Source organism: Beauveria bassiana (genome assembly GCF_000280675.1).
Source record: "Beauveria bassiana ARSEF 2860 unplaced genomic scaffold BBA_S00022, whole genome shotgun sequence".
Classification (NCBI taxonomy): Eukaryota; Fungi; Ascomycota; class Sordariomycetes; order Hypocreales; family Cordycipitaceae; genus Beauveria; species Beauveria bassiana.
This window is the reverse complement of record NW_007930857.1, coordinates 1-23947: the sequence shown is the minus strand read 5'-3', so window position 1 is coordinate 23947 and position 23947 is coordinate 1. Positions and strand designations below refer to the sequence as shown.

Sequence of the window (23947 nt, the reverse complement as noted above, 5' to 3'; positions counted from 1 at the left end):
CCAGTTCAAAGCGCCCGAAAAATCTGAAAATAGGGTCAAAAAGGGTCTGTTCTTTCGAGCGGCTCTGACGAGGGGTAGTGTCACAGCTGGCGACGGTCGTACATGTACGGAGTAGAATTACCTACAGAGGTAGTTACTTCGGAGAGTTGCCGGATCTGACCCAACCCTCGCTAGAATTGCCTGTCATGCCTGCCTACCAACTAGGTAGTACCTACCTATTGGTACGTAGGTAGATTATGAGGTGGTTAAAGTCGTGACTGAATCACGGCCATGTGGGTTTTGAGCTGATAAGGCGACCCGCGAGGCTAGAGAAGAAGTGGAAGCTCGGCAGTAAAGCCGGGATACTCGAGAAAAATAAAGCAAGATTCAGGACATTGTAACTACAATAGCCTGGTGCTTGCTTTGAGGATCATGATTCAACTGTTGATAATTCAACGAGGAAAGTGATAATTATTTACTTGGTGCCTATTTAGGTACCTACCAGTAGGCGGTGGGGCAGTTCCAGTGGTCGGGCAACTGGACATCATGCCAGAGAGTCTGCCAACGCGGGCTGGTACCTAGGTAGGTACCTTACCTTAGCAAACTTAGGTACCTCAGCGCTGCGTGCGCCAGAGACCGGGCTATTTGGGCGCCTGCACCTCCTGCAAGGCCCTTAAGATGGCTGTAAGCTAGCCTCGTCCGTGCCAGTGCGCTAGCGGACGACCAAGTCTCAGCCCTTTTTAAACGGGCAGAGATGTGTGCGACGACAGATGAAACGGCTGGTTTTGGTTATAATGTTATGAGTTTGTTTTCTTCCAAAGGTGAAGCTCCCACACGAGGGATAGACTCTGTCCGATTGTCTTACTCGTTTAGATAACAGTCTTACTCGTCTAGATAACAGAGCAACCAGAGGTACCCGAGTGGAGCTTGTTAGACCTAACTGTCATCATCAGTACTCGGAGTTATCAGTAGGGTTAGGGTTTACTCAACGCATGTAACAGACATACGGATACTTGGACGATATAATGCAATATTTAGATCATCTCACTACACCTATACATACTCCATATAGCCGAGCGCTAGCTACAACGGGGCATTTTAATGTAACCAGCCCATGAAACCAATTAATACAAGGCGCAACACGGAGACGCCAGACAAGCACGGAGAAGGTACCTACCTAGGCACTACGGCTTCCCGACGGCCCCTGGCAGCCGGGGAGCCTGGCAGTCACTGATGCTCCAGCGCTAGGTACAGCAAGCAGTGAATCCAAGCTATTGCCTCGTTGGGCAGCTGGCTCGCGGGTTTGCGCTCTGCGCAAGAGTTTTGACGAAAACTTTGTTTGTTCGTCTCGAATCCGTTGATGCAACTCCATCAATTCCAATTTCCACCTTTTCCACCAAACACGCCCTAATTATTCGAGAGAGATGGGTGTGTGGCCGTCGACCGACTGCGCCACCTTGATCTCGGGCTCTGCACACCCCTTTTCTTGGGACGAACAAGAGGTCGTCTGGCGGTTGTGGCGTGTACCACAGGGGCCGAATCCCATATTTACCACCATAATTAGAACGTGGGCTCGTAAAGCTGCTCCTCGCCCACGTCGGGTTGGGTTGACGACCTGGTTAACCCCGCTATCAATAGAAGCTGGCAGCCCTACGGCGGCGTGTCGCAACTAGGACACCTCATCAGACGCCAGCATTTTATCATGGTGGGCACGTCGGTAAGGCAGTTTTCACATGGCACATGGCCCCCAACGGCGCGTGTTACAAGTCCTCTGGGCGATTCATCAAATCTCTTTTGATGCCCACATTCACGCCGGCTTCTCACCCCCCCTTTCGAATTCAACTTAGTCGACATTGCCATTCACTGCACTATCTATCAACTGTGCTGCAAGACATCAAAGAAACGGGAAATCATGATGAACTCACCCGAGGGCTCCACGCAATGACGCGGCCCTCCTCCACGGATGCCCACTCTGGCAAGCCGCCAAACGCCCGGCTCGCTGGCCACGTCTCACGGCTCACGGCTCACGCGTCGCGAGTAATAAGTGGCAAACACAGACTGAAAATTGTCGTGGAGAACCGACCAACTATTGTGTGTTTTCACTAGCTATTTCAAACGACAAAAAGGTCTAAGCGTATTTTTTCTTTCTGGGTATTCTGCCAATATGCTTTCGTCTGAAAATGCCCTGCCCACTTGCCCCTATGCCAACATGCCTCACTACCAGCAACCCCCTCATAGATGCCTGATTAACGGGCGCCAGCTACTTCTTGGCCGCGATTCTACTAGGTATACTCGTAGTGATGAATCTGATGATGCTTACCAGCTCCACCTCTCCTGTCCTCACCGGTAGGTTCGAGGTCTAGAATCCTCGTGTGCATGGGGGTGGCCTGTACAAGCTGTGCTTAATATAGAGCGAGTGAAAGGCTCACAGGTCAGGAACGTTTTGGCGACAGGAAAAGCACAGTCAAGTACGCGGTTGCTTCTAGATTAAGACGGCGCTGCATGGTATTTCGCTATTCACCTTGAACATGCATCTAGAACATGTCCTGGGACATATCTGTGGTTTACCTGCTGGCAACACTACCCGGTCGGCCTCCCCGATGCGCATATGCCTCTCAAACGCCCTTTACGTGCGGATATGAGATTTGCATTGCATCTCAAATGTAGGCCGATATCCAGATCCATGCTCAAGCCCGAAAATTAAACGTCACATCTCGAAACCGGGGAACACACCTCCCACGGCCGAAGCTCGGCCGGAGGGTCGAGCTACGGGGTCTGTGGAGCCACTACGGATACCTTTGGCAAGGCTTTTCGCAAGGCGTTTCTTGAGCCCTGCCCTTGCCGCGACCGATTCTACTGATACCAGGAGGCCGCCGCTTTTGAAAGCTAGGACCACCAATTCATGCACTGTTGACCAAAAGATTTATTGTGCACGGAGTACTGTTCCTTTGCACAATGGAGGTTCATCTTTATCAGGCTTTGAATCACTTCTCGCTTCTTATGCTATCCCTCTTTGGGCCTGGCCGGGTGTTCATTAAGGCCGCGTACCTGTTGGTCATGGTTCATGGCCCGGACACAAGCGACGGAACTGTTCGCAAGTACTTCCCGAAGAGCTAATCTGACAATTGTGTCTCGATTGGGAATGCCAATATTGAAAAGGGAACTTTTGTACTGATGACGCGTATTGTATAGACTTGCACCAGGGGGCATGGAGCGGCAGCCGACGAACTAGTTGATGTACAAGTCTTGGCCTTCTGCTCATCACATCAGGTCTTGGGCAGCAACGCTTGGGTAAATCAGTAAAGTTGGGTATTTCTTCGGCCGAATGAGTCTGAACCTAATGCCTCATTCCAGAAAAAACAAAAGAACAATGTAGCTGTGCCGTCTAAAATTCTATCCATGGACTTGGGTAAAACAAGTGAGATGATACCTACAAGGCAAACAGAGTGGGCGGGGTCGTTGAACCAGGCAAAAATACAAACGAGGACTGGCTCAGACAACCTCGTCACGTTCGAACCCAGCCGGCTTCAAGCTGGGATTCGGCGCTTCCTTGTGGTCTTTGAACTTGCTAACAAAGGGGTTGGGGTCTTCCTTTTGATTCAGGTTTCCAAAAGTGTGGTTGACTCCTCTGTGGCCGGCTTCGTCGGCGCGAATGTACAAAAGAAGATCCTTCATGGTTTGATGACCTTCTGGCATTCTCCAGTACTGCGAGGCGTTAGCTCCTACTCCTGACTCTGATTGAATTTGTCCACTGACCTGAATGGCGATATCAGGAATGCGAAACTTGGGATCTGCCCAACGTGGCAGGTGGCCGTCTTCAATCTCTTTAATCGATCTCGTGTATGTGTGCACGGCCTCCTCTTCGAGATAGCCAACGAAGCGATGCACAATCTTGGGGTTCGCAAGATACATGAGGAACATGCCATTGAAAAAGACACCCTGTGCACCGATAATCATGAGCTTCATGAACCAGCCAGGCTCGCACATCTTCATAAATGTCAGGAGATGCATTCTCTCGTTGTAGCTTTCTTCGAGAAGGGTCTCGATCCAGCCATTATCGCGCTTCATGCGACGCAAACTGCCAAGATGCCGAAGCATGCCGCCGACCATGCCGGGCACACCAGCAATGCTCTCAAGAAAGACGAATCGAATAAGCTATCGGCGAGGTGTTAGCCTTGTTCGCAGTATCGCAGCATCGTGAGACTGATGATGCTCATTATGTTTGCTCAAGCTTACCCATTGGGCTTCCGTCAAGGGTTTCTCCGCCTCGACGGCCGTCGTGGGATGGCTCTTATCGACCTGCTGTTGGCGGTCCATGCCTGTCGCCTTGTCCATCCAGTAGCGTGCGAAGCGAACTGTCTTCCACGCTAACCAGTCACCGAAGGTGCGCGGCTTGCGGTGCGCGGGCACGACGGCCGTCATCTCCTCGTAGGAGTAGCCGGGGTGCGGCCAGGCGGCCGGCGTCGTCTGTATCAGATGCGTGTCCTTGGCGGGGAAAAAGTCTCTGAGCCGCGACACTGGTGTCGTCGAGAAGGAGCGGCAGCCGTGGCAGCAGTAGGGCGTCGCGGCCAGGCGCAGGCGCAGGCCAGCCAGCTGCGGGCTTGAGCTGGCATTGGCAGACGTGATGGCCGCTTTGGCCAGCTGGGCAGTCTGCCTGGAGGCTGTGGGCGCTCTTGTACACGTGGTGGTGGATAGCATCGAATGTATGACGACTGGTATCAGTGTCTGGGTGTTGTTGGTAATGACCCTGCTTCTTCTTTTGGGAGCTTGGGAGCGAGTGATGTCTTTGGCTACGGTTTTGGGAGTCAGAAAATGGGTAGCGAGATTGTGAATCAAGTTTGGGTGGTGGCCGTGGTAGTGTCGATTACTGTGTTGGGAATAGTAACTCTAATGAGAAGCGGCTGAACGCAGTCTAAGTGAAATAAGGGACATGGGCATTTATATGCTTCTAGAAAACCCTCGTCGGAAAAAAGCACAACAGCCGTAACGGATGCGGGAATGAATACGAGGCACGAAAAAATGAGATAAAGTTGGCCTGAGGAAATAATCGGGACAGAAAAAACAGGAGCACAATACATCACGAGAATTAAAGAAATTTTAGGCAGCGCTGACTCTGCTGAGACGGCTGAACAGCCGGCACCCTGTGGGAAGTCAGTGCCTGACCAAGATGCCAGCACTCATTGGCCGGCCGCGATTCCAGCCCGGCTTGCCCGGGTTGATCCGGCGCTAAGCAGTGGCCTCTTTCAGACTCTGACTCGGCTGTCCCGTTTCATTTTCGATGGTTACGGATTAGTTGTTCGTTGGTTGGCGACCTGAGGCTCCAAAGAGTGATTTTGCGCTGATAATTTTCGTCCATGACCATGCTTTCAATTTCTCGTCTCCCTTGGCAGAGCGACGACGGCGGCCGTTGCCCTGCCATGGCCGTCGGAGCTACCGCCTACCGCCCGCCCGCAGACCGGCAGACGGGCGACAGGCAGATAAATAGCAGGTGCCACCCATCTTTGAGCGGCCTCGGTGGCTGTCCGGTACTCGGTGCTTGAAAGCTGTGACAGCCCCGTGAAAAAGACCCGCTTCGCACCAAACCCACGAGGTAATTACTAGGTTATCCAGCTTTCCAGAACCTTTCGATTGCCCCTCGGACAGCTCAGATGACAGGGATGTATTTTTGGGGGCTCAAGAGCTACACATGCCACACACCCACTCTTCGAGTTGGTGTTAGATACACTGGCGGCCACTATACACCCGCAGCTATAAAGTAAAAAATATTTTCTATTACTTATATTAAAATAATAAAAAGTATTATTAATATATTAAAATATAGAAGATAATATTTAGTTACTAAATAATATTAATTTTAAAAAAGTACTATTATATAATTTTTTAAAATTAATAATTAATAATTAAAATTATAGACTTTTTTAAGATATATATTAAAATATTTTAATAATAAATGTATATATATATATTAAAGAAAGCCTTTCTAAATAATAAAAATATAAGTTATTTAAAAATATAAAAGTAATTTTTATAATTATTTTTATTAAATTATAATTTTAAAATATTAAATTTTTTATATTTAATTTTAAGTTTTTAAAAACTAAATAAGTAATTTAATATATTATATAATATAAAATTTTAATATATTTAAATTTAAGTTTTAATATCTTTAGATTTTTTTTATTAGAGTAATTATTTTATATAATATAATATAGTAGCTATAACTATATAGTGGCTACTAGTATATCTAATACCTAACTTAAAGAGTGGGTGTGTGGCACGTGTAGTTATTTAGAGGCTTTAAGTACTGGTACCTACCAGGAGAGCTATTTCGTAGAGGCCGAAATTACTCCGTTTCCCATGAGAGCACCGAATGCCCACTTCTGTCAACAATAGTAATCGAACATTCACCCTTAAGATGACGTAGGGCGCAAGTGACTCATCTCACCTGCAATACTGTGTACTTTACAGTATGGCGGAAATGGCTCATGGTATAATCCCAAAGAAAACGCCGTCTATGTAGCTAGCCAGCCAGTATCGTCGTTCTAGTTGTGAATCACAAGAATCAAACGCTGCTATAAGCCCAACTATAACATGATGCTTTTTACAGCTGATGTTAGTTGATCAATGCGCCGGGACCGAGTGCCCAGACCTCGAGCTGCGTCGCATCACTTCGACCACTTCTCCCGTACTGAGTCCAATGCTCAGGTCGATATTTTCATAATACTCCCATCGATGAGATATGTGCACAACCGTACTATCTGCAAATGACTCGTCCATCAGCTCCTGTATCTGCTGGTCCATTTCCGCGTCCAGAGAGCTGGTCGCCTCATCTACAAGCACAATCTTGGTGTCCATAACTTCGCGTTGCAGAAGAGCGCGGGCGATAAACAGCAACTGTTTTTGACCATATGAAAGCCGCGCATCTGCAATGTCCGCGTCCAGCCCGCCATGTCTTTCAATGTGTGTCCAGAGGCCGACTCCCTCGAGCGCAGCGATAATGTGGTCATCTGCAGGCATAATAAGCGAGTCAAACGGAAACATGTTGAAGCGCACCGTGCCCGTGAGTTCCACACCCTCTTGCGTCAGTGTTGTAATTCGAGAACGCAAGATGTGGCGGGGAACTGTCTTGATCTCTCGATTGTCCACGCTGATGCTGCCGGAAAACTCAATCAGGTGAAGGAGAGTCAGCATCATTGATGACTTGCCACTTCCTGTGCGCCCAATCAAGCTGACTTTCTGGCCATGCTGGATGCTCACTGTTGCGTTGTTGAGTGCTCGTCGTACCTCCCCGCTAGGAGCTCTATAGCTGGGAGTCACGCAGTTGAAGTCAATCTTGCCAGTCGTCGGCCAATCCTCCTCCACGTCTGGCATGACAGCAGCAATATGTCATAGTGTCCAGCACAAAGGTAAGTCATTGTTGAACACAAAATAAGTAATAGTATGGCTTTTGCGAGGAGTCGAGACGTTGGAAAAAGTCGCTATGAAAGTAGTATTGCCATCCGAAGCTGCGTATATGTGCCATGCCAGAGCTAGATTCTGTCATATGTGTGATAAGCGGTACCGAGGTCTTGAGCCCTAGTAGAAGCAGTTTACGCGATGTCTTAAGACAATAGTACTGGACTGCGTAGAGAGTGACGATGAAGAAAACAATGATGGGTGCGGCATACTTGGTCCCAGATGAAATGACGCCGATATCTACCAGAACGTTGAAGAACATGGAGAAAGATGCCATGAAAAGCGTCGGCAGCATCTATAAGATCAAGGCGATATCTTGACTGAAGCGATTGAGTAGCGAGCCTGCGTCGTTGTGACTGATAAATGACAATTTCGACTCAAAAACCGTCTGCAATAGGTCCCAGTGGAGCGCCACCGACGTGTGTAGCACAATATGCTTAAAGAACTGCGCGCCGACGATCGAAATGGCAAAAAATATCCGAGACGCTGAAAGCAACAAGCCCGGCAAAGTACTTGTTATTACTTGCATCGATACTGAGCCAAACACGCATAAAATCTGCGGCATTCTTTCCAGGGCTGATGCAACTGCGACGCCCACGAACCACAACACGAGCATGAACATGCTGGTCGAGTTGAAGAAGGAGCGATAAAGGCGAAAGTCGCTCTCCTTTCTCTTGGTGTCGTTATCAACATCTAGAGTTTTTGAAGTGTCAACGTTTGGTGGTCCCTCGACGTCAGTCGGCGACTCGTCTTCGACATCGGCTGTTAGCTCAGGGGTTTGGTCTCGCAAGTACCAAAGCTTTGCAGCATTGCTTGAGTTTGCACGAGAAAGTGCCACTTGCACGATGTTGCCGCGAGGCAAAATCTCAAAGATAATATCGGCCGCGTCGAGAATGTCCATACTTTTTGTGGTCATCATGACGGTCGAATTCTAGCTGCGCAGAGGACCCTTGGGCCCTAGGAGGCGCTGTATGATCCTTGCTTGTAGCGGTGGTTTCGTCCAGAGAGCAGAGTAAGTCATCGAGGATGATGATGGAACATCGCGAGAAAAGGGCTCGAGCCAGTCCTATGCGCTGTTTCTGTCCTCCGCTCAAGTTGCAGCCGTTACTTCCCGTCATCGTTTCGTCGCCATCTGTAAGATCATCGAGATCCTTGGTGAGATCGCACGCCTCTATAACATCGTCGTACAGCGACTCGATGAACGGAAATGCGCCAATTAGCTGTCTGGGATTGTGAGATTTTGAATCCACGGTGTCTGGGCGGCGTAGGCAATATGCCTTGTCGCAATGTCAATAGAGCCAGTATAGATAGGCAGTTCACCAAGAATAGCACTGAGAAGAGCTGATTTGCCTGTGCCAAGTCCACCGTGGATTATCACGATAGAGCCTGTAGTGATTCGAAGTGTCACGTCTCTGAGAATTGGTCCCGTCAGGTCGGAAGTCTATGAAACGTGGTTTAACTCGACAGCATATCGGCTTGAGTGCAAAGGCAGACAATTCTTTTCATTATAGCCAGTACTTTGCGAGGTTGGTAACCCGCCACTGTCACGCGTGTCTGATAACTCGGGAAGCAGGAGAAGTTTTTGAATCCGCATCAGGCAGGCCCATCCGCCAGCAAAGTACGGAAGAGCTCGCTCATGAGTAGAGAAACAATCAAAACAATGGCATATGTGGCAAGAATCTCGGGTACAGCCATGGGGTCGGCGGCGCGTGTCCAAAATCGAGCGCCAGCAAAGATGGCCACTGGAGCCATTGTATTTCCGAAAGCGTCTGTCAAGTTTATATCAGTTCCGAATTCTCGCTCAGGTTGGCAGAAAGGGCTTTCTTCATTTTACAGATGGCAAAAATGAAGATGCGTGCATTGCGTTCGCTCATTGACGTGCCAATTTCGCTGAGCGGTTTTTCTTGTAGAAACTTGGATATGGCGGTGTTCAGTCCCATGGCTTTGATGTTCTTGAGCTGGGCCAAAACGTTGGAAGTAGATACAACGCGGGATTGGATTTTCTCGTTCCAGACAGTCCTGGCTCCTTGCATCTACTTCGATGTGTAGTATGTTGCGACTGAGGCAACTCTGAATAGTGAAGGTTATTTACTCGCAAGGCGACCATCTGCTAGGGACAGACTGATCATACTGATAGTGGGTATCAAGATCAGGAAACAAGCTGCACCGACAAAATTGAATAGAACAAAGATGCCAAGGCCAAGTTCGATACATGAGGCCCACGTGGAATGCAGTCTGGTCAACAGCTGATCGAGGCCAGCAATATCCGTGGTCAACAATGAAACAGCAGCGGAAGCTGCCAAGTCTTCCATGCCTAATCTCTGGTTTTATTGTAGATGGAAATGACGAGGATACCTCGGACGCAGGTCTTTGCTTGATATTGGAGTCGCTCGGAAATTGCTCTTGAGATCTTTGGAGATGAAACCTTAGCTCGTAACATCACACACGCACCAGTTGAGAAGGACAGAGGCTCACCACCAAGCCACCAAAAAATCAGGATTGTAGCGCCAATTAGGCCATTCGTTTGAGACTGCAAAACCGCACAACCGCTGACGCTGTCCATTGCATCAAGAATGGTCGGGCAAATGAAAAGCCAACAAGACATAGTCGAGGTAGTATCGAGTTCAGAAATTCCCAGTAGAGTGTGCGAACTCCGGCTCGAATCAGTGGCCATTTGGAAATTGTGGCAGCTGCCAATGTATCCCAGAACGGCGTGAAGCGGTTGTAGAGCTGTTCGGGGTTGTCTTGCTGGCCAATCGGTGGAAGGTCTTCCACTTTCAAGTGCTGATGACTGCCCTTCACCACAAGGCGAGTGACCCATATCAGCATGGATCGGTTCCAAAAGCCGCTGAATCCCTCCGTGCCCGCATTATCGCGAATTTTATCAGAATAGAGCAGGTTGCGCTTCGGCATCTCTTCCAAAATAGCGAGCGCCAGCTTCAGTGTAGCGATCACCGCCTACAGAGCAGCTATGGCGGCCAATCCGCCTCTCATAAAGTAAGACCGGGCCATCGTGATATCGAAGAGCATGGTGATGGGCAAGAAGATGCTCAGTAATGCTGACTGACGGTTGGACAGCATAGATGTAGGTGATGTAAATAATTGCGAGAACGCATACAGATGCGGCAAAAGACATGATTGCCGCTGCCAGAGAAACAATTGTGCGAGCAGCGCGGTACCAAAGAATCAGACTGGCTAGCTGGATGGCGACCAGGGCAGCGCCGGGGCGAGCTTGAACCAGAGCAGAGCTCCTGGTCTAGCCTGGCAAACGGCACGAGCAGCGGTTAGCATACGGGCAGGGCCAAGACAATGATGCCTGTGGGGACGAGGCCAAGCATGGTATGCTCGAACAAGATGGTGAAGTCGAAGCGGCCGACGTCGGCCGGACCAAAGTGAGTGTCCATCTTGTCGAGCATGGTGTTGGTGAGTCCACAGCTGGACAAGTAAGGGCGACGAAATAGGAGAAATGCCTTTAGGGCAGATACTAGTGAAAAAAATTCTTTGCAGAAAGCACCTGCGCCACTTCGGCTTGTGAGATGGTGAAGGTGGGAAAGAGGTGGAGGAGATGATACTATGATAGTGGTAACTAGTGCCTACAATGGTCGATTTATGAGAACATGGGAAATGAGCGATGGCGAACTTGCCAGTAAGCAACAATTGAAGCGAAACGTCGGCCGCGTACCTCGCGCATCTGTGTATTGGCTAGACTTGATAGAAAATCTGGTACGTAGCTGCGGAGAAGCATCGAAGAAACGGGGATGATCGAAGCGGCACGGGGACAGACTGCTTGGCCGGTGGAGATCAGAGAATTCTGGGGCGTTCAAGCAGCCAGGGAAAAGACACATTATTGAAATAGTAATGAGCAAACCAAGGATGGTGACAGTGTATGTGGAGGCCGGTTTTCGCCTGGCACTTGTGTGTGGTTGGCAAGTGGCCAGCGGCTCTGACGAACTGCTTTGCTGGCATTGGCACCACCATATTGACTTTGGTTATCAGAAAAAATATCTTTTGATGGAAAAGTTGCTACATCGTACACGCGAGCACATGCAGAGACCCGCGGGGGGGGGACTTGTGACGCGGTGCTGTTTGCGTTATTTTCCCCACCAAACTGCGTCTTGTTGTATGCAAAGGCGGCGGGAACGACGGCAAACTATACAGATAACAGACAATATCGTATCCTGACCGCGAAATATAACAAGGGAAAGACTGCGAAGCAAACGCCAACGGGGCTTATAAGCGAGTCTCGGATTTGAAGCGGAATGGAAGTGCGCATGAGCTGGTGGCTCACGCTAGACGAAAATTCCTAGATTCTAAAATCCTTAAATTAGCGCCACACGGCGGCCGGCCCTAGGTAGATTCTCGTAGCGCACTACATTTCGGTTATTGCGTTGTTTTTCATTGGATGGCTGTTGTTTATGCCGGGCCTAAAAGGTGTGCCCCCGGCCGGATTCGAACCAGCGACCTTCATCAAAGAAAGCCTTCCCTGATGTGTAACCACTACACCACGGGGCGTACCCATGACACACTATTATGCCCCCCCCTCTTCGGCGACCGTAACTCCATGCTCGGAGGGCAAGGACAAAAAAAAAAAAAATTAAAATTCATAGGCCACTGGAAATTAAATCCGATAAATAGTCCCTCGGCCACCAACCTTTATCACCACCAGTTACTTCATCGCTCGCAAGCTCCCGCTCGTCCGACTTCTCGACCTGACGTGGGATAAAATATACTGAACTCCTCAATAATCTCGTCATAATGCCTCCAGCAAAGCAGTGGGGTAAGTTTCGTCTGCCTTGGACCGACGAGGTGGCTCATTTCGTGCACGCGAGTTATGCGCGCAGCCGAGTGGTAGATGCCATCACATTATATTCGCGATCCTGTATCCTTCTTCAGTGCGCACCTGTGGAGCTTGAATTTCGCCTGCAACGCTCCATACGCGCCTCTTCAAGTAAGATGTGTGCAACCGGCTGACTATCACTCTCCTTCCCAGACAATGAGGACAGCGAGTCTGATACCCCTCCCACCTCACCTGTGGTTGCCGCCCCCCGCCGACGACAGTTTGACGACGAAGAAGACGACGATGATGTAAGGCTCCCATAATGAATGCAGATTTTCGAGAAGAAACCCCTCTCTGCTGAAATCTCCAAACATGGACGCTGACAGCTTTCCATCAAGGTGCTGGACTCTTGGGATGCCGCCGAAGACTCCGAAGTAGAGCGCGAAAGAGCGAAGAAGGCGGCCGAAACGAAGGGGAAGAAGTCTGCCGAGGACGCCGCCAACAAGAAATCTAAAGTGCAGCGCATCGCTGATCATCAGAAGGAGCGCGCGCGCATGCGTGAAGAGGAAGACGACGAGTCCGAAGAAGAAGATGAAGCCGAACGCCGCGCTCGCCTTCGTCGCACCGAACAGGAGGCTGATCTTCGCCATGCCGAGGACCTCTTTGATGGCATTGGCATCAGCAACAACCGTGCCAAGACCATTCCCGGCTCCAACGTTGCTGTTGATTCCAAGGACTCCGTCAACACCGTCGACCTTGCTAAACTGCCCATTTTCAATCCCCAGACCAAGAAGCAATTTGAGCAGCTTCGCCAGGTTCTTGTCCCTGTGATTGCCGCTAACGGCAAGAAAGGTCACTACGGCCTATTTCTCGAAGAATTTGCCAAGGAGCTCGCTAAAGAGTTACCTAGCGAGCAAATCAAGAAGATCGCGAGCTCTCTCACCCGCGCTGGTAACGAGAAACAAAAGACTGAGAAGTCTGCCGACAAGACTGGCAAAAAGACTAAGGCTGCTAAGACTAAGAACTCGCTCGTCACCACCCGCGCCAACACGAATGACATGGAGACGTACGACAATGACGCCTTCGGCGAGTGCGTGAATATACTGCTTCCACACACACTCGAAGATGACTGACGCGCTATATAGTGACGACTTTATGTGAAGATCTAATCCACGGTCCACGTCAACTTAGCAAACCGATTGGCACCTGCTCCAGCAAGTCTTCAGCAGTACTATAAGCGCGTATGGCATGCACATGGCGGCCGCAGTCTTAAACGCCGCGCCAAGAAAGACAGTCGCTCTGCGATATATGAAATGGGGAAAGGCTCACAGTAGCGCATGCTCCCAGAGCTTGCTCGACCGGCTCACTGTCAAATCGCTCTTGCCCTCTTTGTTGTCTCGATTTCATGATGAGACGCCTACGCTCTTACCGTCCGGAACCCGGAACAACGCACTGGATGGGTAAGAGATAGGACGAGGCACTGCGGCCTGGCTGAAAGAGAGCATGGGAAGGGGGGAAATCTGGCATCTTTTGTGTCTTTTTCGATTGTCTTTCGTGTCATCACTCAAGTTCAAGTCCGTCATTTGCTCATTGCCCTTCAGTATTTACTGGTCACATTCTCGAGACTGCATTTCGACTCGAGTTTTGGGAACGATTTTCATTGACTCATTATCCTTTCACATCACTCCTTCAGACGGTGCTCTTCTACTGCCATGTTGACGACCTGAACTGTTCTCATAGCTGTTTTGCGCTCTGCATTCGCCACTGATATGCGAGTTCATTTAAACCACGACCATTCTGTGTCCTGTGTAGACCGTCGTGAGCAGGATCCTTATGTACATGACACCTCTAAAGTCGTCTGATCAGGTCTAGGCATTAATCTTTTCGCACCGTTCCGTCAGTATACATAGCATTCCCCGATCAGTGACAGAAAAGAAAAGAGTTACCAAGAGCAGCAAAGACGCCAAAAAGCACAATAAACATGAGTGCTAAAACACCCACCCAGAAACGCCGGTGGCTAATGTATACTGTACAGAATCTATTATCTGCGAAGGTGCAAAGAAGCAATAATCCAAAACGCTCAAAGGAGTTTCAATCCCTTCAAATGCATCGTTTCGGAAAGTAGAGATGTTCTCTTATAGGTTGAAAACGACGTTGTTCCTCGCCAGTGGATGAGAGTACGTGAGCCAAGAGGGCTAAACGACGTTGCCCGCCATGCCCATAAAAAGAGCGTGGATAGCGAGCGACAGGGTCCAGAAGCCCACCTTTTTGAAGCGGCGCACGCGCGAGTTTCGGTCTTCAATGTCTTGCGCAAAGGCCTCGTATGTCTCGGCGGACGCGTCGTCCATCAAGCCGCAGTCAAGGACGGTCCAGGAGCCGTCAAAATCGCTCAGGCGCTTGACTATGCGGCACGAGATAGGTATGTAAGTTTTCTTGGCGTTGATGTAGGCCACAATGGGGCGGATCAGCGCTTGGTTGACGTAGGACATGTCCTTGGTAAATAAGGGCATCGCAGCCTTAACGTCGTTGAGATGAATTCGCAGGTCCATGATGAGAAAGTGCCGGTCTTCATCCCCTCGGGCAAACGCAGTCGCTTTGGGCTCCTCTTCCAACGGTGGCGGTGCTGTAGCAGCTTCTGAAATGTGACCGGACTGGACCATCAGAGGTTGAGGGACTTCCCTGACTATCGTGTTGCGGATAAATCGATTCCTGTTGGCCGTAACGACTTCTTCAAGCTGATCGTAGAAATCCATCATGACCTTGCTCAGGCTCTCTTCGTTGTCCGCAGGGAACATGACGTCGGCAACAATGTCCACGTCGCCTTCATAGATCCATCCAAAAGGACCTTCTACGCCACGGTTCAGATGGTCAATTTTGAGCCCATCAATCCTGAGGCGGCTCGACTTCTTCCAGGCCTTGGATTCGTCGGCATCTATGAGTCTTCCCTGAAAATGATTGGATGGGATGCCGTGGACTTGACGAGGGTGAATTGTGAAAAGAGACCCGTCAAAAGAACCAGACACGTGTGTAGCAGCCAGAAAATCATAGAAAATCCACTGCTTTCGCAACTGTGGCAACTCACAAGAGTAAATGCTCACAGAGAATGGTCGGAAACCGTTCGGTTGGTGTATGGTTACCAGCAAATCTTCAAGTTTGAACGATTCAATCTCGAAATCGCCCGGTTGATGCTCATGTCTGTATGAATAGGGGTCCAAAGGGACAAGCGGCCATCGGACGGATGTACGATCGATCACACCACGGACTCCGTTAACTTCCACATCTTTCAGTAGACCCTTTCCGTCCCACCAATTGAGAAACGAAAGGGTGACGTTGACGTTGGCAATTGTCATGTCAAATTGTGTGTAATTGCCATCATCTTCCGTGTCTTCCGTGTTGGCGAGCTGCGCTTGACGCCCCGCCGCCGCCGCCGCAGCCTCGTCATATGAGCCTTTGCTGACCGACGACTTGACTTGTCCCGGACGGCGAGAGACAAACACGTTGCGGAACGCGATGACACCATCTCCCCATTTGGGAACGATGGCGGATTCAAATATTACGGTGACCCCCGCTGACTGGGTCAAGTAATCCCCAACCCATTGCGCGAGAGTTTCTAGGAAATCTTTAGCATTTGATAGATAAGCGAGAAACCGTGGGATGCACGACTCACCTTGAGCAAAGACCGTGTTGATTGAAAGTATAAGCAAGGAGAAAAAAGTTGTCGTCCCGACCAAGATCCAGACAAGATGCCCGAATAAAAACCAGGAAACGAATGCGCCCCATTCGTCCGCGTTCCACGGGCGCATACTCCTAATTGACATCCATTTCAAGCGCACCCTTAAACGCTCCCAAAAGCCGTTCGCTGCAGCCAGCAATTCCTGTTTTGTTGGCCTATGAGGCATTCTCGGTAGGTGCAAATACTTAGATACAGAGGCAGCTAATGATTCAGCTTGGCTCTCTTCCTTGGGAGAATTCTCTGTGTACGGTATGCTGCGCTGCGTCTCCCTTTCGTTTTTCGGGCCGATATCTCTTTTTGCTGTTTCTTGCGATCGAATGTCTTTCTTGGGAATATGGCTGCTGTTTGACCGGCTCGATGGCATCCATACTGTGTGAAGATGTGGCCCATTGAAGGCGAGCCTCTGCGAAACCATCGATGTTCTGCTGGTGCAGAATGGGAAACCATGGGGCACCTGCTTTCTGGTAATCTGCCTACTATGTTGTTTCGGCGTAGAAATAGTGATCACACGTAACGACAGGGAAGACGGTAGCACCTGATAATGTCGAGAACTTTTCGATGGACCAAAAGCCTGGCGCAATCCTCCCAACCCTGCGGCAGGTGTAGATGTTAGCCCAGTCGCACCGAAGCGACCCCAAACGAGGCACGACGGTATCAACTTAGACATTATCTCGGATCATGGCGCTCGAGTCAAATGCGACGACGCCGAAGGATGGGAGCGATGATTCTGCTCCCAAAAGCCTGGATGCGAGGGCAGTTTCTCAGAGTGGATGGACCAGAAACAGGGCGCAATCATCCATTCCATATTCCATGACGCGCTATTACCGGCGCCGCTTTACCAAAAGAACAAGCAACGCTCAAGCGCTAATACAAAAATATAAACCCTGGGTGCCTGGGTGCCTAGGTATGTAGCTAACCAAACACACTAGCTTGTCCAATCGATAAGCCGGACGAGCCCACTATTTCGAAATTTTGGCATGTCGACGTGGAAAAGACCTGAAACGATCGTGTGAGACTTTCTTCACCACTGCATATCTCAAAACTTGAATATACTAATATATCCGATTTTGGGCACTGGATTACTGCCAAGCCTCAGCTGCTCATTCCCGACAGCTATTGAACAAAGCATAAATCGCAAATAGCCCACGATGCCCGCACCAACCGCTTTGAAGCAGGCTGATGAAGCCCCGCTCCCCATGGAAAGTACTGTCGTCGAGCAAGGTACGCGGAAACTTGCCCATGGCGAGCAATCGCCGTGCTGACTCTTTACCTAGATGGCGGAGACGAATTTCTCCTTGACGCCGAAGCCGTGCTCGGCGAGGGAGACTTCATGGCGCCCCAAGATCCTGAAGGAGACGACTCTATGGCTGTCGACGAGGAGGGCCGACCTCGATTTGCCCCTTCAAAGAATATTGTACGGTGTCTTGCATGGACGATGCATCGAAAAAGAAAAAAGCATCGCTAATTCTCCCAGGATCTCGTTACACGAGTCGAAACTCGCAAAGTGCCAATCCCACCGCACCGAATGACGCCGCTCAAACATAATTGGACCACCATCTACCCTCCTCTCGTCGAACATCTTAAGCTCCAGTGCCGTATGAATGTGAAGCGCAAGACGGTGGAGCTGAGAACATCTAAACACACTACCGACTCCGGTGCCTTGCAAAAGGGAGAAGACTTTGTCAAGGCGTTCACATTGGGTTTTGATGTCGACGACGCCATCGCGCTACTTCGCCTGGACGACCTATACATCGAAACATTTGAGATCAAGGATGTGCGGACCATGCATGGCGATAGTCAAGCTCGCGCCATTGGTCGAATCGCGGGCAAGGATGGCAAGACAAAATTTGCTATTGAGAACGCCAGCCGTACGCGAGTCGTCTTGGCCGACTCCAAGATCCACATTCTGGGAGGCTTCAAGAACATCCACATGGCCCGCGAATCAATTGTCAGCCTCATTCTTGGAAAGCCTCCTGGGAAAGTGTATGGAAACCTGCGCACTGTTGCTGCGCGCATGAAGGAACGATTTTAAACGATTGCAGCACCGTGATATCTTTGCAAAAGCGTTACAGCGGCGTCTGGAGTGTGTCGAATTTGGAGTACGGCCCTGGATGGGTATTCAACTGATGCGATGGTTACAACACTGTGGATACAACGCGGTAGCTTAGGTATGGCTATCGTTTGACTCTAGCGTTGTCGAACCAACCAATTGCGATATAACAGTGACTGACTGAGTTCGGAGTACACTGCACAAGAATATTACAAACATGGCACTGATTCCGTGAAAGCTACAGTGGGTGTAGGTGTGCCAAATATGCAGTGCTACTCATAACTAGCGAAGAAAGACAATGGGAGCACTACAAATGGGGAGGGCGCACCATTTTGATCAAAAGGGCCGATGTCGCGAGCGATTTTCACGCGAGTGACCAAGTCGGGGCCACGGGTTTGAGCATGAGGTGAGCCAACCTGGCCGTGATTGGAAAAGCGTACGATGTGTCCATAAGTCATTCACGCGGTTCGACATCCCGGTGTGGACTACCAAGGTAAGAGGAACCTCGACTATGGTGGGCACGAACAGTGAAACCACCGTAGATGGGCAGATATTTATCTGACCTGAGGTTTCAACGACTTGTACCCACACTCTGCTAGTACGTACTATAGTGGGTCGTAAGTAATTCCGCTCACGACCCTGAATCGCACTAAAATGCCTACTTTTAAACGCCTAATACTATAAGGGCTAGTACTTAAAATTATAATATTTTAACTTATAATTTAGTTCTTTAATACTTAGAAAATGAAAAGATATTTCTAAAAAATATTTATCAAGTTTACTTAATTTATAATATCTAAATAAAAAAACTTCTTAAAGTATTTTATTAGTAATATCTACCTTTTTATCCTTTTCTAATTCTATAAGATATTATCTAATTAATCTTAATATTTAAAAATCTAGAAGAATTCTTAAGTTATATATTACTTAATATTCTATTTTTAGGTACCTAGTATAGGATTATACCTACTTACATATATAATAAAAAATTTACTTAAAAAGTATGTATTTAGTAGGATTTAGGGCCGTGAGCGGAATTACCTTGGATGCATTGTAGTCTGTAGGTATACCTTGCTGGTGAGCCCCACTATTTTGACGTAGCACTGGCAAAAGCTGGTGGATGATGAGCGAATGGCGACCACACCTGAGGGTACTTACCAGAGTAGTTAGTTTTGTTAGGTTTTCAAAGTATCCTACAGGTGCGTGTTGCCCCTCCCTCGCCCCTCCGTGGTCTTTGGCAGATGAACAGCTTCTCGACCAGAGCTGGACCATTTTCCTCCCAACATCTCCCTCTTCCTTATTACCCCTTTTGCCAAATTTGAGATTTATAGGATCGTTCCCTATCAATCCCATCTCACGGTGAGTTCTTTTCTGCTTCAATGCCTCACGATACCTCCTTAGCATCCTACCACGACGCCAACGCTTTACTCCGCCAAGCCAGGTTATCTTGAGCTCTGCAAAGATTGTGTGTTGAGGCATATTTTCGTTTAGATGTATTGTGAATCACAATCAACTCTGTCAATCCTCTTGAAAGCTGTTGCCATCCGTTTGAATTATTCTAAAGCTTATTCGGTTTCTACAATGTTCAATACTGCAATGCGCTCCTCATTTTCGCCCAATTGCGGGGGCGTCGCCTAAGCTCTTTGCTAAACAAACTACTGACAACCTCTCTTTGATTAGAATAACAGAACAGAACTCCCGAAAGACAGTCAAGATGGCCATCACCAAGGTTCACGCTCGTTCCGTCTACGATTCTCGTGGCAACCCCACCGTTGAGGTTGATCTCGTCACTGAAACCGGCTTGCACCGGGCTATCGTCCCCTCTGGCGCCTCTACCGGTCCGTCCCGACCATCCGTCTCCTCTTGCCGAAACAGCATCGTAACCGATTGTCACAGGTCAGCATGAAGCTGTTGAGCTCCGCGATGGCGACAAGGCCAAATGGGCTGGCAAGGGTGTCACCCAGGCCGTCGCCAACGTTAACACTGTCATTGGCCCTGCTCTGATTAAGGAGAATCTTGATGTGAAAGACCAGTCCAAGGTTGACGAGTTCCTTAACTCTCTCGATGGAACTCCCAACAAGGGTAAGCTTGGCGCCAACGCCATCCTCGGTGTGTCATTGGCCGTTGCCAAGGCTGGTGCCGCTGAAAAGGTAAGTGCATCGCGTTGTCTAGGCTGGCGCCTACCGTGTAGATCAGAAGACAAATTAACCGAATCCTAGGGTGTCCCTCTCTACGCTCATATTTCAGACCTGGCTGGTACTAAGAAGCCATACGTTCTCCCCGTTCCTTTCATGAACGTTCTTAACGGCGGGTAAGTTGCCAAAGTAACGCAATGTATGCAACATCGCTAATCATTATAAAGCTCCCACGCTGGTGGCCGCCTTGCTTTTCAGGAGTTCATGATTGTTCCCTCGTACGTGTCTCGAGTAGATCCAGCGATGTGAATGCAAGTTAACTCGAACACAGTGAGGCTGCAAGCTTCACCGAGGCCATGCGCCAGGGTGCTGAGGTCTACCAGAAGCTCAAGAGTCTCGCCAAGAAAAAGTACGGCCAGTCCGCTGGCAACGTTGGTGATGAGGGCGGTGTTGCCCCTGATATCCAGACCGCCGACGAGGCTCTCGACCTCATCGTGGAGTCCATCGAACAGGCTGGCTACACCGGCAAGATCAAGATTGCCATGGATGTTGCTTCCAGCGAGTTCTACAAGACCGAAGAGAAAAAGTACGATCTTGACTTCAAGAACCCCGAAAGTGACCCAACCCAGTGGCTCACCTATGAGCAGCTTGCTGCTCTCTACGGTGACCTCTGCAAGAAGTATCCTATTGTCTCCATCGAAGACCCCTTCGCCGAGGATGATTGGGAGGCCTGGAGCTACTTCTACAAGACTCAGGATATTCAGATTGTCGGTGATGATCTGACTGTCACCAACCCCCTCCGCATCAAGAAGGCTATCGAGCTCAAGGCTTGCAATGCCCTTCTCCTTAAGGTCAATCAGATCGGTACCCTGACCGAATCTATTCAGGCCGCCAAGGACTCCTACGCCGACGGTTGGGGTGTCATGGTGTCCCACCGCTCTGGTGAGACCGAGGACGTCACAATTGCTGACATCGTTGTGGGTATCCGCTCTGGCGAGATCAAGACTGGTGCTCCTTGTCGCTCTGAGCGTCTGGCCAAACTTAACCAGATTCTCCGCATTGAAGAGGAGCTTGGCGATCTGGCTGTCTACGCCGGTTGTAACTTCCGCAACGCTGTCAATCAGTAACTGGGCGGCTATGGAGTGCTGACATGCGGCGTGACGGGGCATAAAGATATATAAGCAAAAAAAGGGAGTGATTAAATGATGAACGATACACTAGTCCCACATAGCTAGGCCACTACTTTAGACGACTTACTCCTGTTATAATAAATATCGAAAATCAATCACAAGTCGATTTCTCCTTAGAGTAAGTAATAAAAGAAACTACTAGTAAATATTACGAACGAAGCAGCATAAGGTAGCTAGGGAGGCAGCCTGAACTAAAGGCTAGGTAAGAACCTACACTTTACCTAATTAAGATAAAAGGTTATATAACTATATAAGGATTATAAGTATATTATAATCTAGTAAACTATAAAAGATTATAGACTTAATATAAACTAGTAATCCTAGGCATATAATAAAAAGATAGATAAGTACTTAAAGAGGAGATATTCTTATAACTAAATAATCTAAATCTTTATTAATTAATTTAAATAATAGTTTTATTATTAAAAGTTTTACTTTTAATAAGACTTTATATTAAAGATATTATTTATTATTATTTTATAATATTTTAACTTAACTTATTATTTAAGAAATAGATAATTATAATTTAAAAATAAGTTATTATTATAGTTTAATTAGTTTTATTTAGTAAATTACTTTAAAAACCTTAAGTAATTAACCTTTTATAATATTTATTATAAATAAAAATACTACTAACTTTATATAGATTATATAATAAATATATTAGTAGATTATAGCTTTAATTATATAAGTTTAAGTACTTTAAGCTAACCTAGGAGAAGAAGTTATATATAATATTCTTAAATTCTTAAAATCTAAAGCTTTTAATAAAATTAAAGAAAGTATTTATATCTTTTTTATTTAAGTTAAAGTTTATTTAAAGATTAATATTATTATTAATAAGAAACCTTTAAAGATTTTTATATTAAAAACCTTTTTACTAATAAAGTAATAAAATAATAAAAGCTTATTTTTAAAGATTATTTTAATAATAATAAACTTAAAATAAAAACTATTTAAATCTTTAATAATTATAATAACTTTAGAAAGTTATTTAAAACTACTTTTAAAAACCCTAATAAAATCTAAATTATTATATATAAACTTAAAATACTTAAATAGATATAATTTATATAATATTATATATAAAAGTTTAGATATATTATTATTATTATTAATTAAAATAATAATAACTAAATAGAACTTTTTTATAATAAATTTTCTAAAAATATAAAAGATAAAGTTTTTAAAAAGACTAACTTAATAACTTTAATAGATTTATTATATAAACTATTAAAATTAATAACTATCTTTATATAAAAAAACTTAAATATAATAAAAAAATTATTAAAATAACCTTTTATAATATTATTAACTAAATATTAGAAAATAATAAAATAAATCTATAACTTATAAAATTTATCTAGGCCTAATAAAACTTAAAATTAAAAATAAAAAAAAAGGTAAAACTTATTATAATTATAATAAAACTAAATATTTTATAAATAAATATTAAGTCTTTAAAAAAACTTAAAAACTTATAATGAAATTATAAAAATTAAATATAATTAATTAAAATAAATTATTTACTTAAAATATTAATATAACTAATAATAAAAAATATTTCTTAGATATTAATTAATCTATAATATATAATAAACTTATATTGAATAAAGATTGAGATTTTTAAAAATATAACTTATTTTAAATAAAGAAGAAAACCTCAAAATAACTAGATTAAAAATTAAAGTAAATATTAATATAGTTTTAAAATATCTTTAAATAAAAAAAAGGATCCTAAAATTATTAAGTTAAATATTAAAAATCTATTTATTTATATATTAATAATATTACTAGAAATAGAGGAAGATTATATTATAAAAAGATAATTTTATTTTAAGAATAAATAACTTAAAATAGTTATTATATATAAAATAAATATCTTAAACTTTATTATATTTATATTAATATTAATTAATATTAAAATAAAATTATTAAAATAAGAAAATAAACCTATATTCTTAGAGTATAATTTTATAAACTAAAACTATATAATGTTCTTATAAGTTTTTTACTTTTATAACTATTATTAATAACACTTTTAAAAGAAATTAAAATACTAAATATTTTTAAGTTTTAATAAAAAAAATAAAATCTTTAATAAATATAAGCTTTAATATTAGAAGTTTAATAAGTAAAAAAGAGATTTTATCTTTTTTATTAAAAACCTTAAAGAAGATTATTATATTAAAAATAAAAATATTTATATTATTTATATTATAATATTAGAATATATAAAAAAAGAAAATAATATACTAATAAATAGTTTACTTAGTTTAAATTTAATTAATATAGCTAGTAGATTAAGTAATTATTAAAAAAGCTTTAATATATTAATATAAAGTTAATAATAATAAAGATAAAAAAAGATTAAAAAAAAGATTAAAGAATAATAAATTATTAATATTAATAAAACTAATTCTTTAATAAAAATCTAATAAGTCTTTATTTACTATAAATATTAATAGTTAAGTATATTTTATAATTAATATAACTATAAAAAGAAAAATAATCTAGATAATAATTAATAATAAAATATAAAGAAATTTTATTTTACTAAATTTTATTAATAAATTATAATTATTTTAAATAAAAAAAGATAAACTTTATTAACTTATAATTAAAAAA

General features: G+C 45.4%; 6 protein-coding genes across 6 annotated transcripts; 3 read left to right on the top strand and 3 right to left on the bottom strand.

Moving 5' to 3' along the window:
• Positions 1 to 3471: 3471 nt before the first annotated feature.
• On the bottom strand, positions 3472 to 7350 carry BBA_06960 (alternative oxidase; the record flags this gene model as incomplete). The annotated part of the gene is made up of 4 exons (XM_008602057.1): positions 3472 to 3684; positions 3736 to 4134; positions 4216 to 4769; positions 6735 to 7350. 4 exons carry the CDS (start codon positions 7348 to 7350, stop codon positions 3472 to 3474), a joined length of 1782 nt encoding a protein of 593 aa, XP_008600279.1.
• Positions 7351 to 9945: 2595 nt separating this feature from the next.
• On the bottom strand, positions 9946 to 11279 carry BBA_06959 (canalicular multispecific organic anion transporter 1; the record flags this gene model as incomplete). The annotated part of the gene is made up of 4 exons (XM_008602056.1): positions 9946 to 10347; positions 10397 to 10690; positions 10728 to 11005; positions 11117 to 11279. 4 exons carry the CDS (start codon positions 11277 to 11279, stop codon positions 9946 to 9948), a joined length of 1137 nt encoding a protein of 378 aa, XP_008600278.1.
• Positions 11280 to 12189: 910 nt separating this feature from the next.
• Positions 12190 to 13372, top strand: BBA_06958 (translation initiation factor eIF3 subunit; the record flags this gene model as incomplete). The annotated part of the gene is made up of 4 exons (XM_008602055.1): positions 12190 to 12211; positions 12425 to 12519; positions 12598 to 13301; positions 13357 to 13372. The coding sequence occupies 4 exons, from the start codon at positions 12190 to 12192 to the stop codon at positions 13370 to 13372; spliced, it is 837 nt and encodes a 278-aa protein (XP_008600277.1).
• Positions 13373 to 14406: 1034 nt separating this feature from the next.
• Positions 14407 to 16359, bottom strand: BBA_06957 (mitochondrial distribution and morphology (MDM) family protein; the record flags this gene model as incomplete). The annotated part of the gene is made up of 2 exons (XM_008602054.1): positions 14407 to 15821; positions 15879 to 16359. The coding sequence occupies 2 exons, from the start codon at positions 16357 to 16359 to the stop codon at positions 14407 to 14409; spliced, it is 1896 nt and encodes a 631-aa protein (XP_008600276.1).
• Positions 16360 to 17092: 733 nt separating this feature from the next.
• BBA_06956 (pre-rRNA-processing protein PNO1) lies at positions 17093 to 17976 on the top strand (the record flags this gene model as incomplete). Its single annotated transcript, XM_008602053.1, has 3 exons — positions 17093 to 17165; positions 17219 to 17358; positions 17419 to 17976. The coding sequence occupies 3 exons, from the start codon at positions 17093 to 17095 to the stop codon at positions 17974 to 17976; spliced, it is 771 nt and encodes a 256-aa protein (XP_008600275.1).
• Positions 17977 to 19708: 1732 nt separating this feature from the next.
• On the top strand, positions 19709 to 21256 carry BBA_06955 (putative enolase; the record flags this gene model as incomplete). Its single annotated transcript, XM_008602052.1, has 5 exons — positions 19709 to 19832; positions 19891 to 20144; positions 20214 to 20305; positions 20357 to 20407; positions 20461 to 21256. 5 exons carry the CDS (start codon positions 19709 to 19711, stop codon positions 21254 to 21256), a joined length of 1317 nt encoding a protein of 438 aa, XP_008600274.1.
• Positions 21257 to 23947: the final 2691 nt, after the last annotated feature.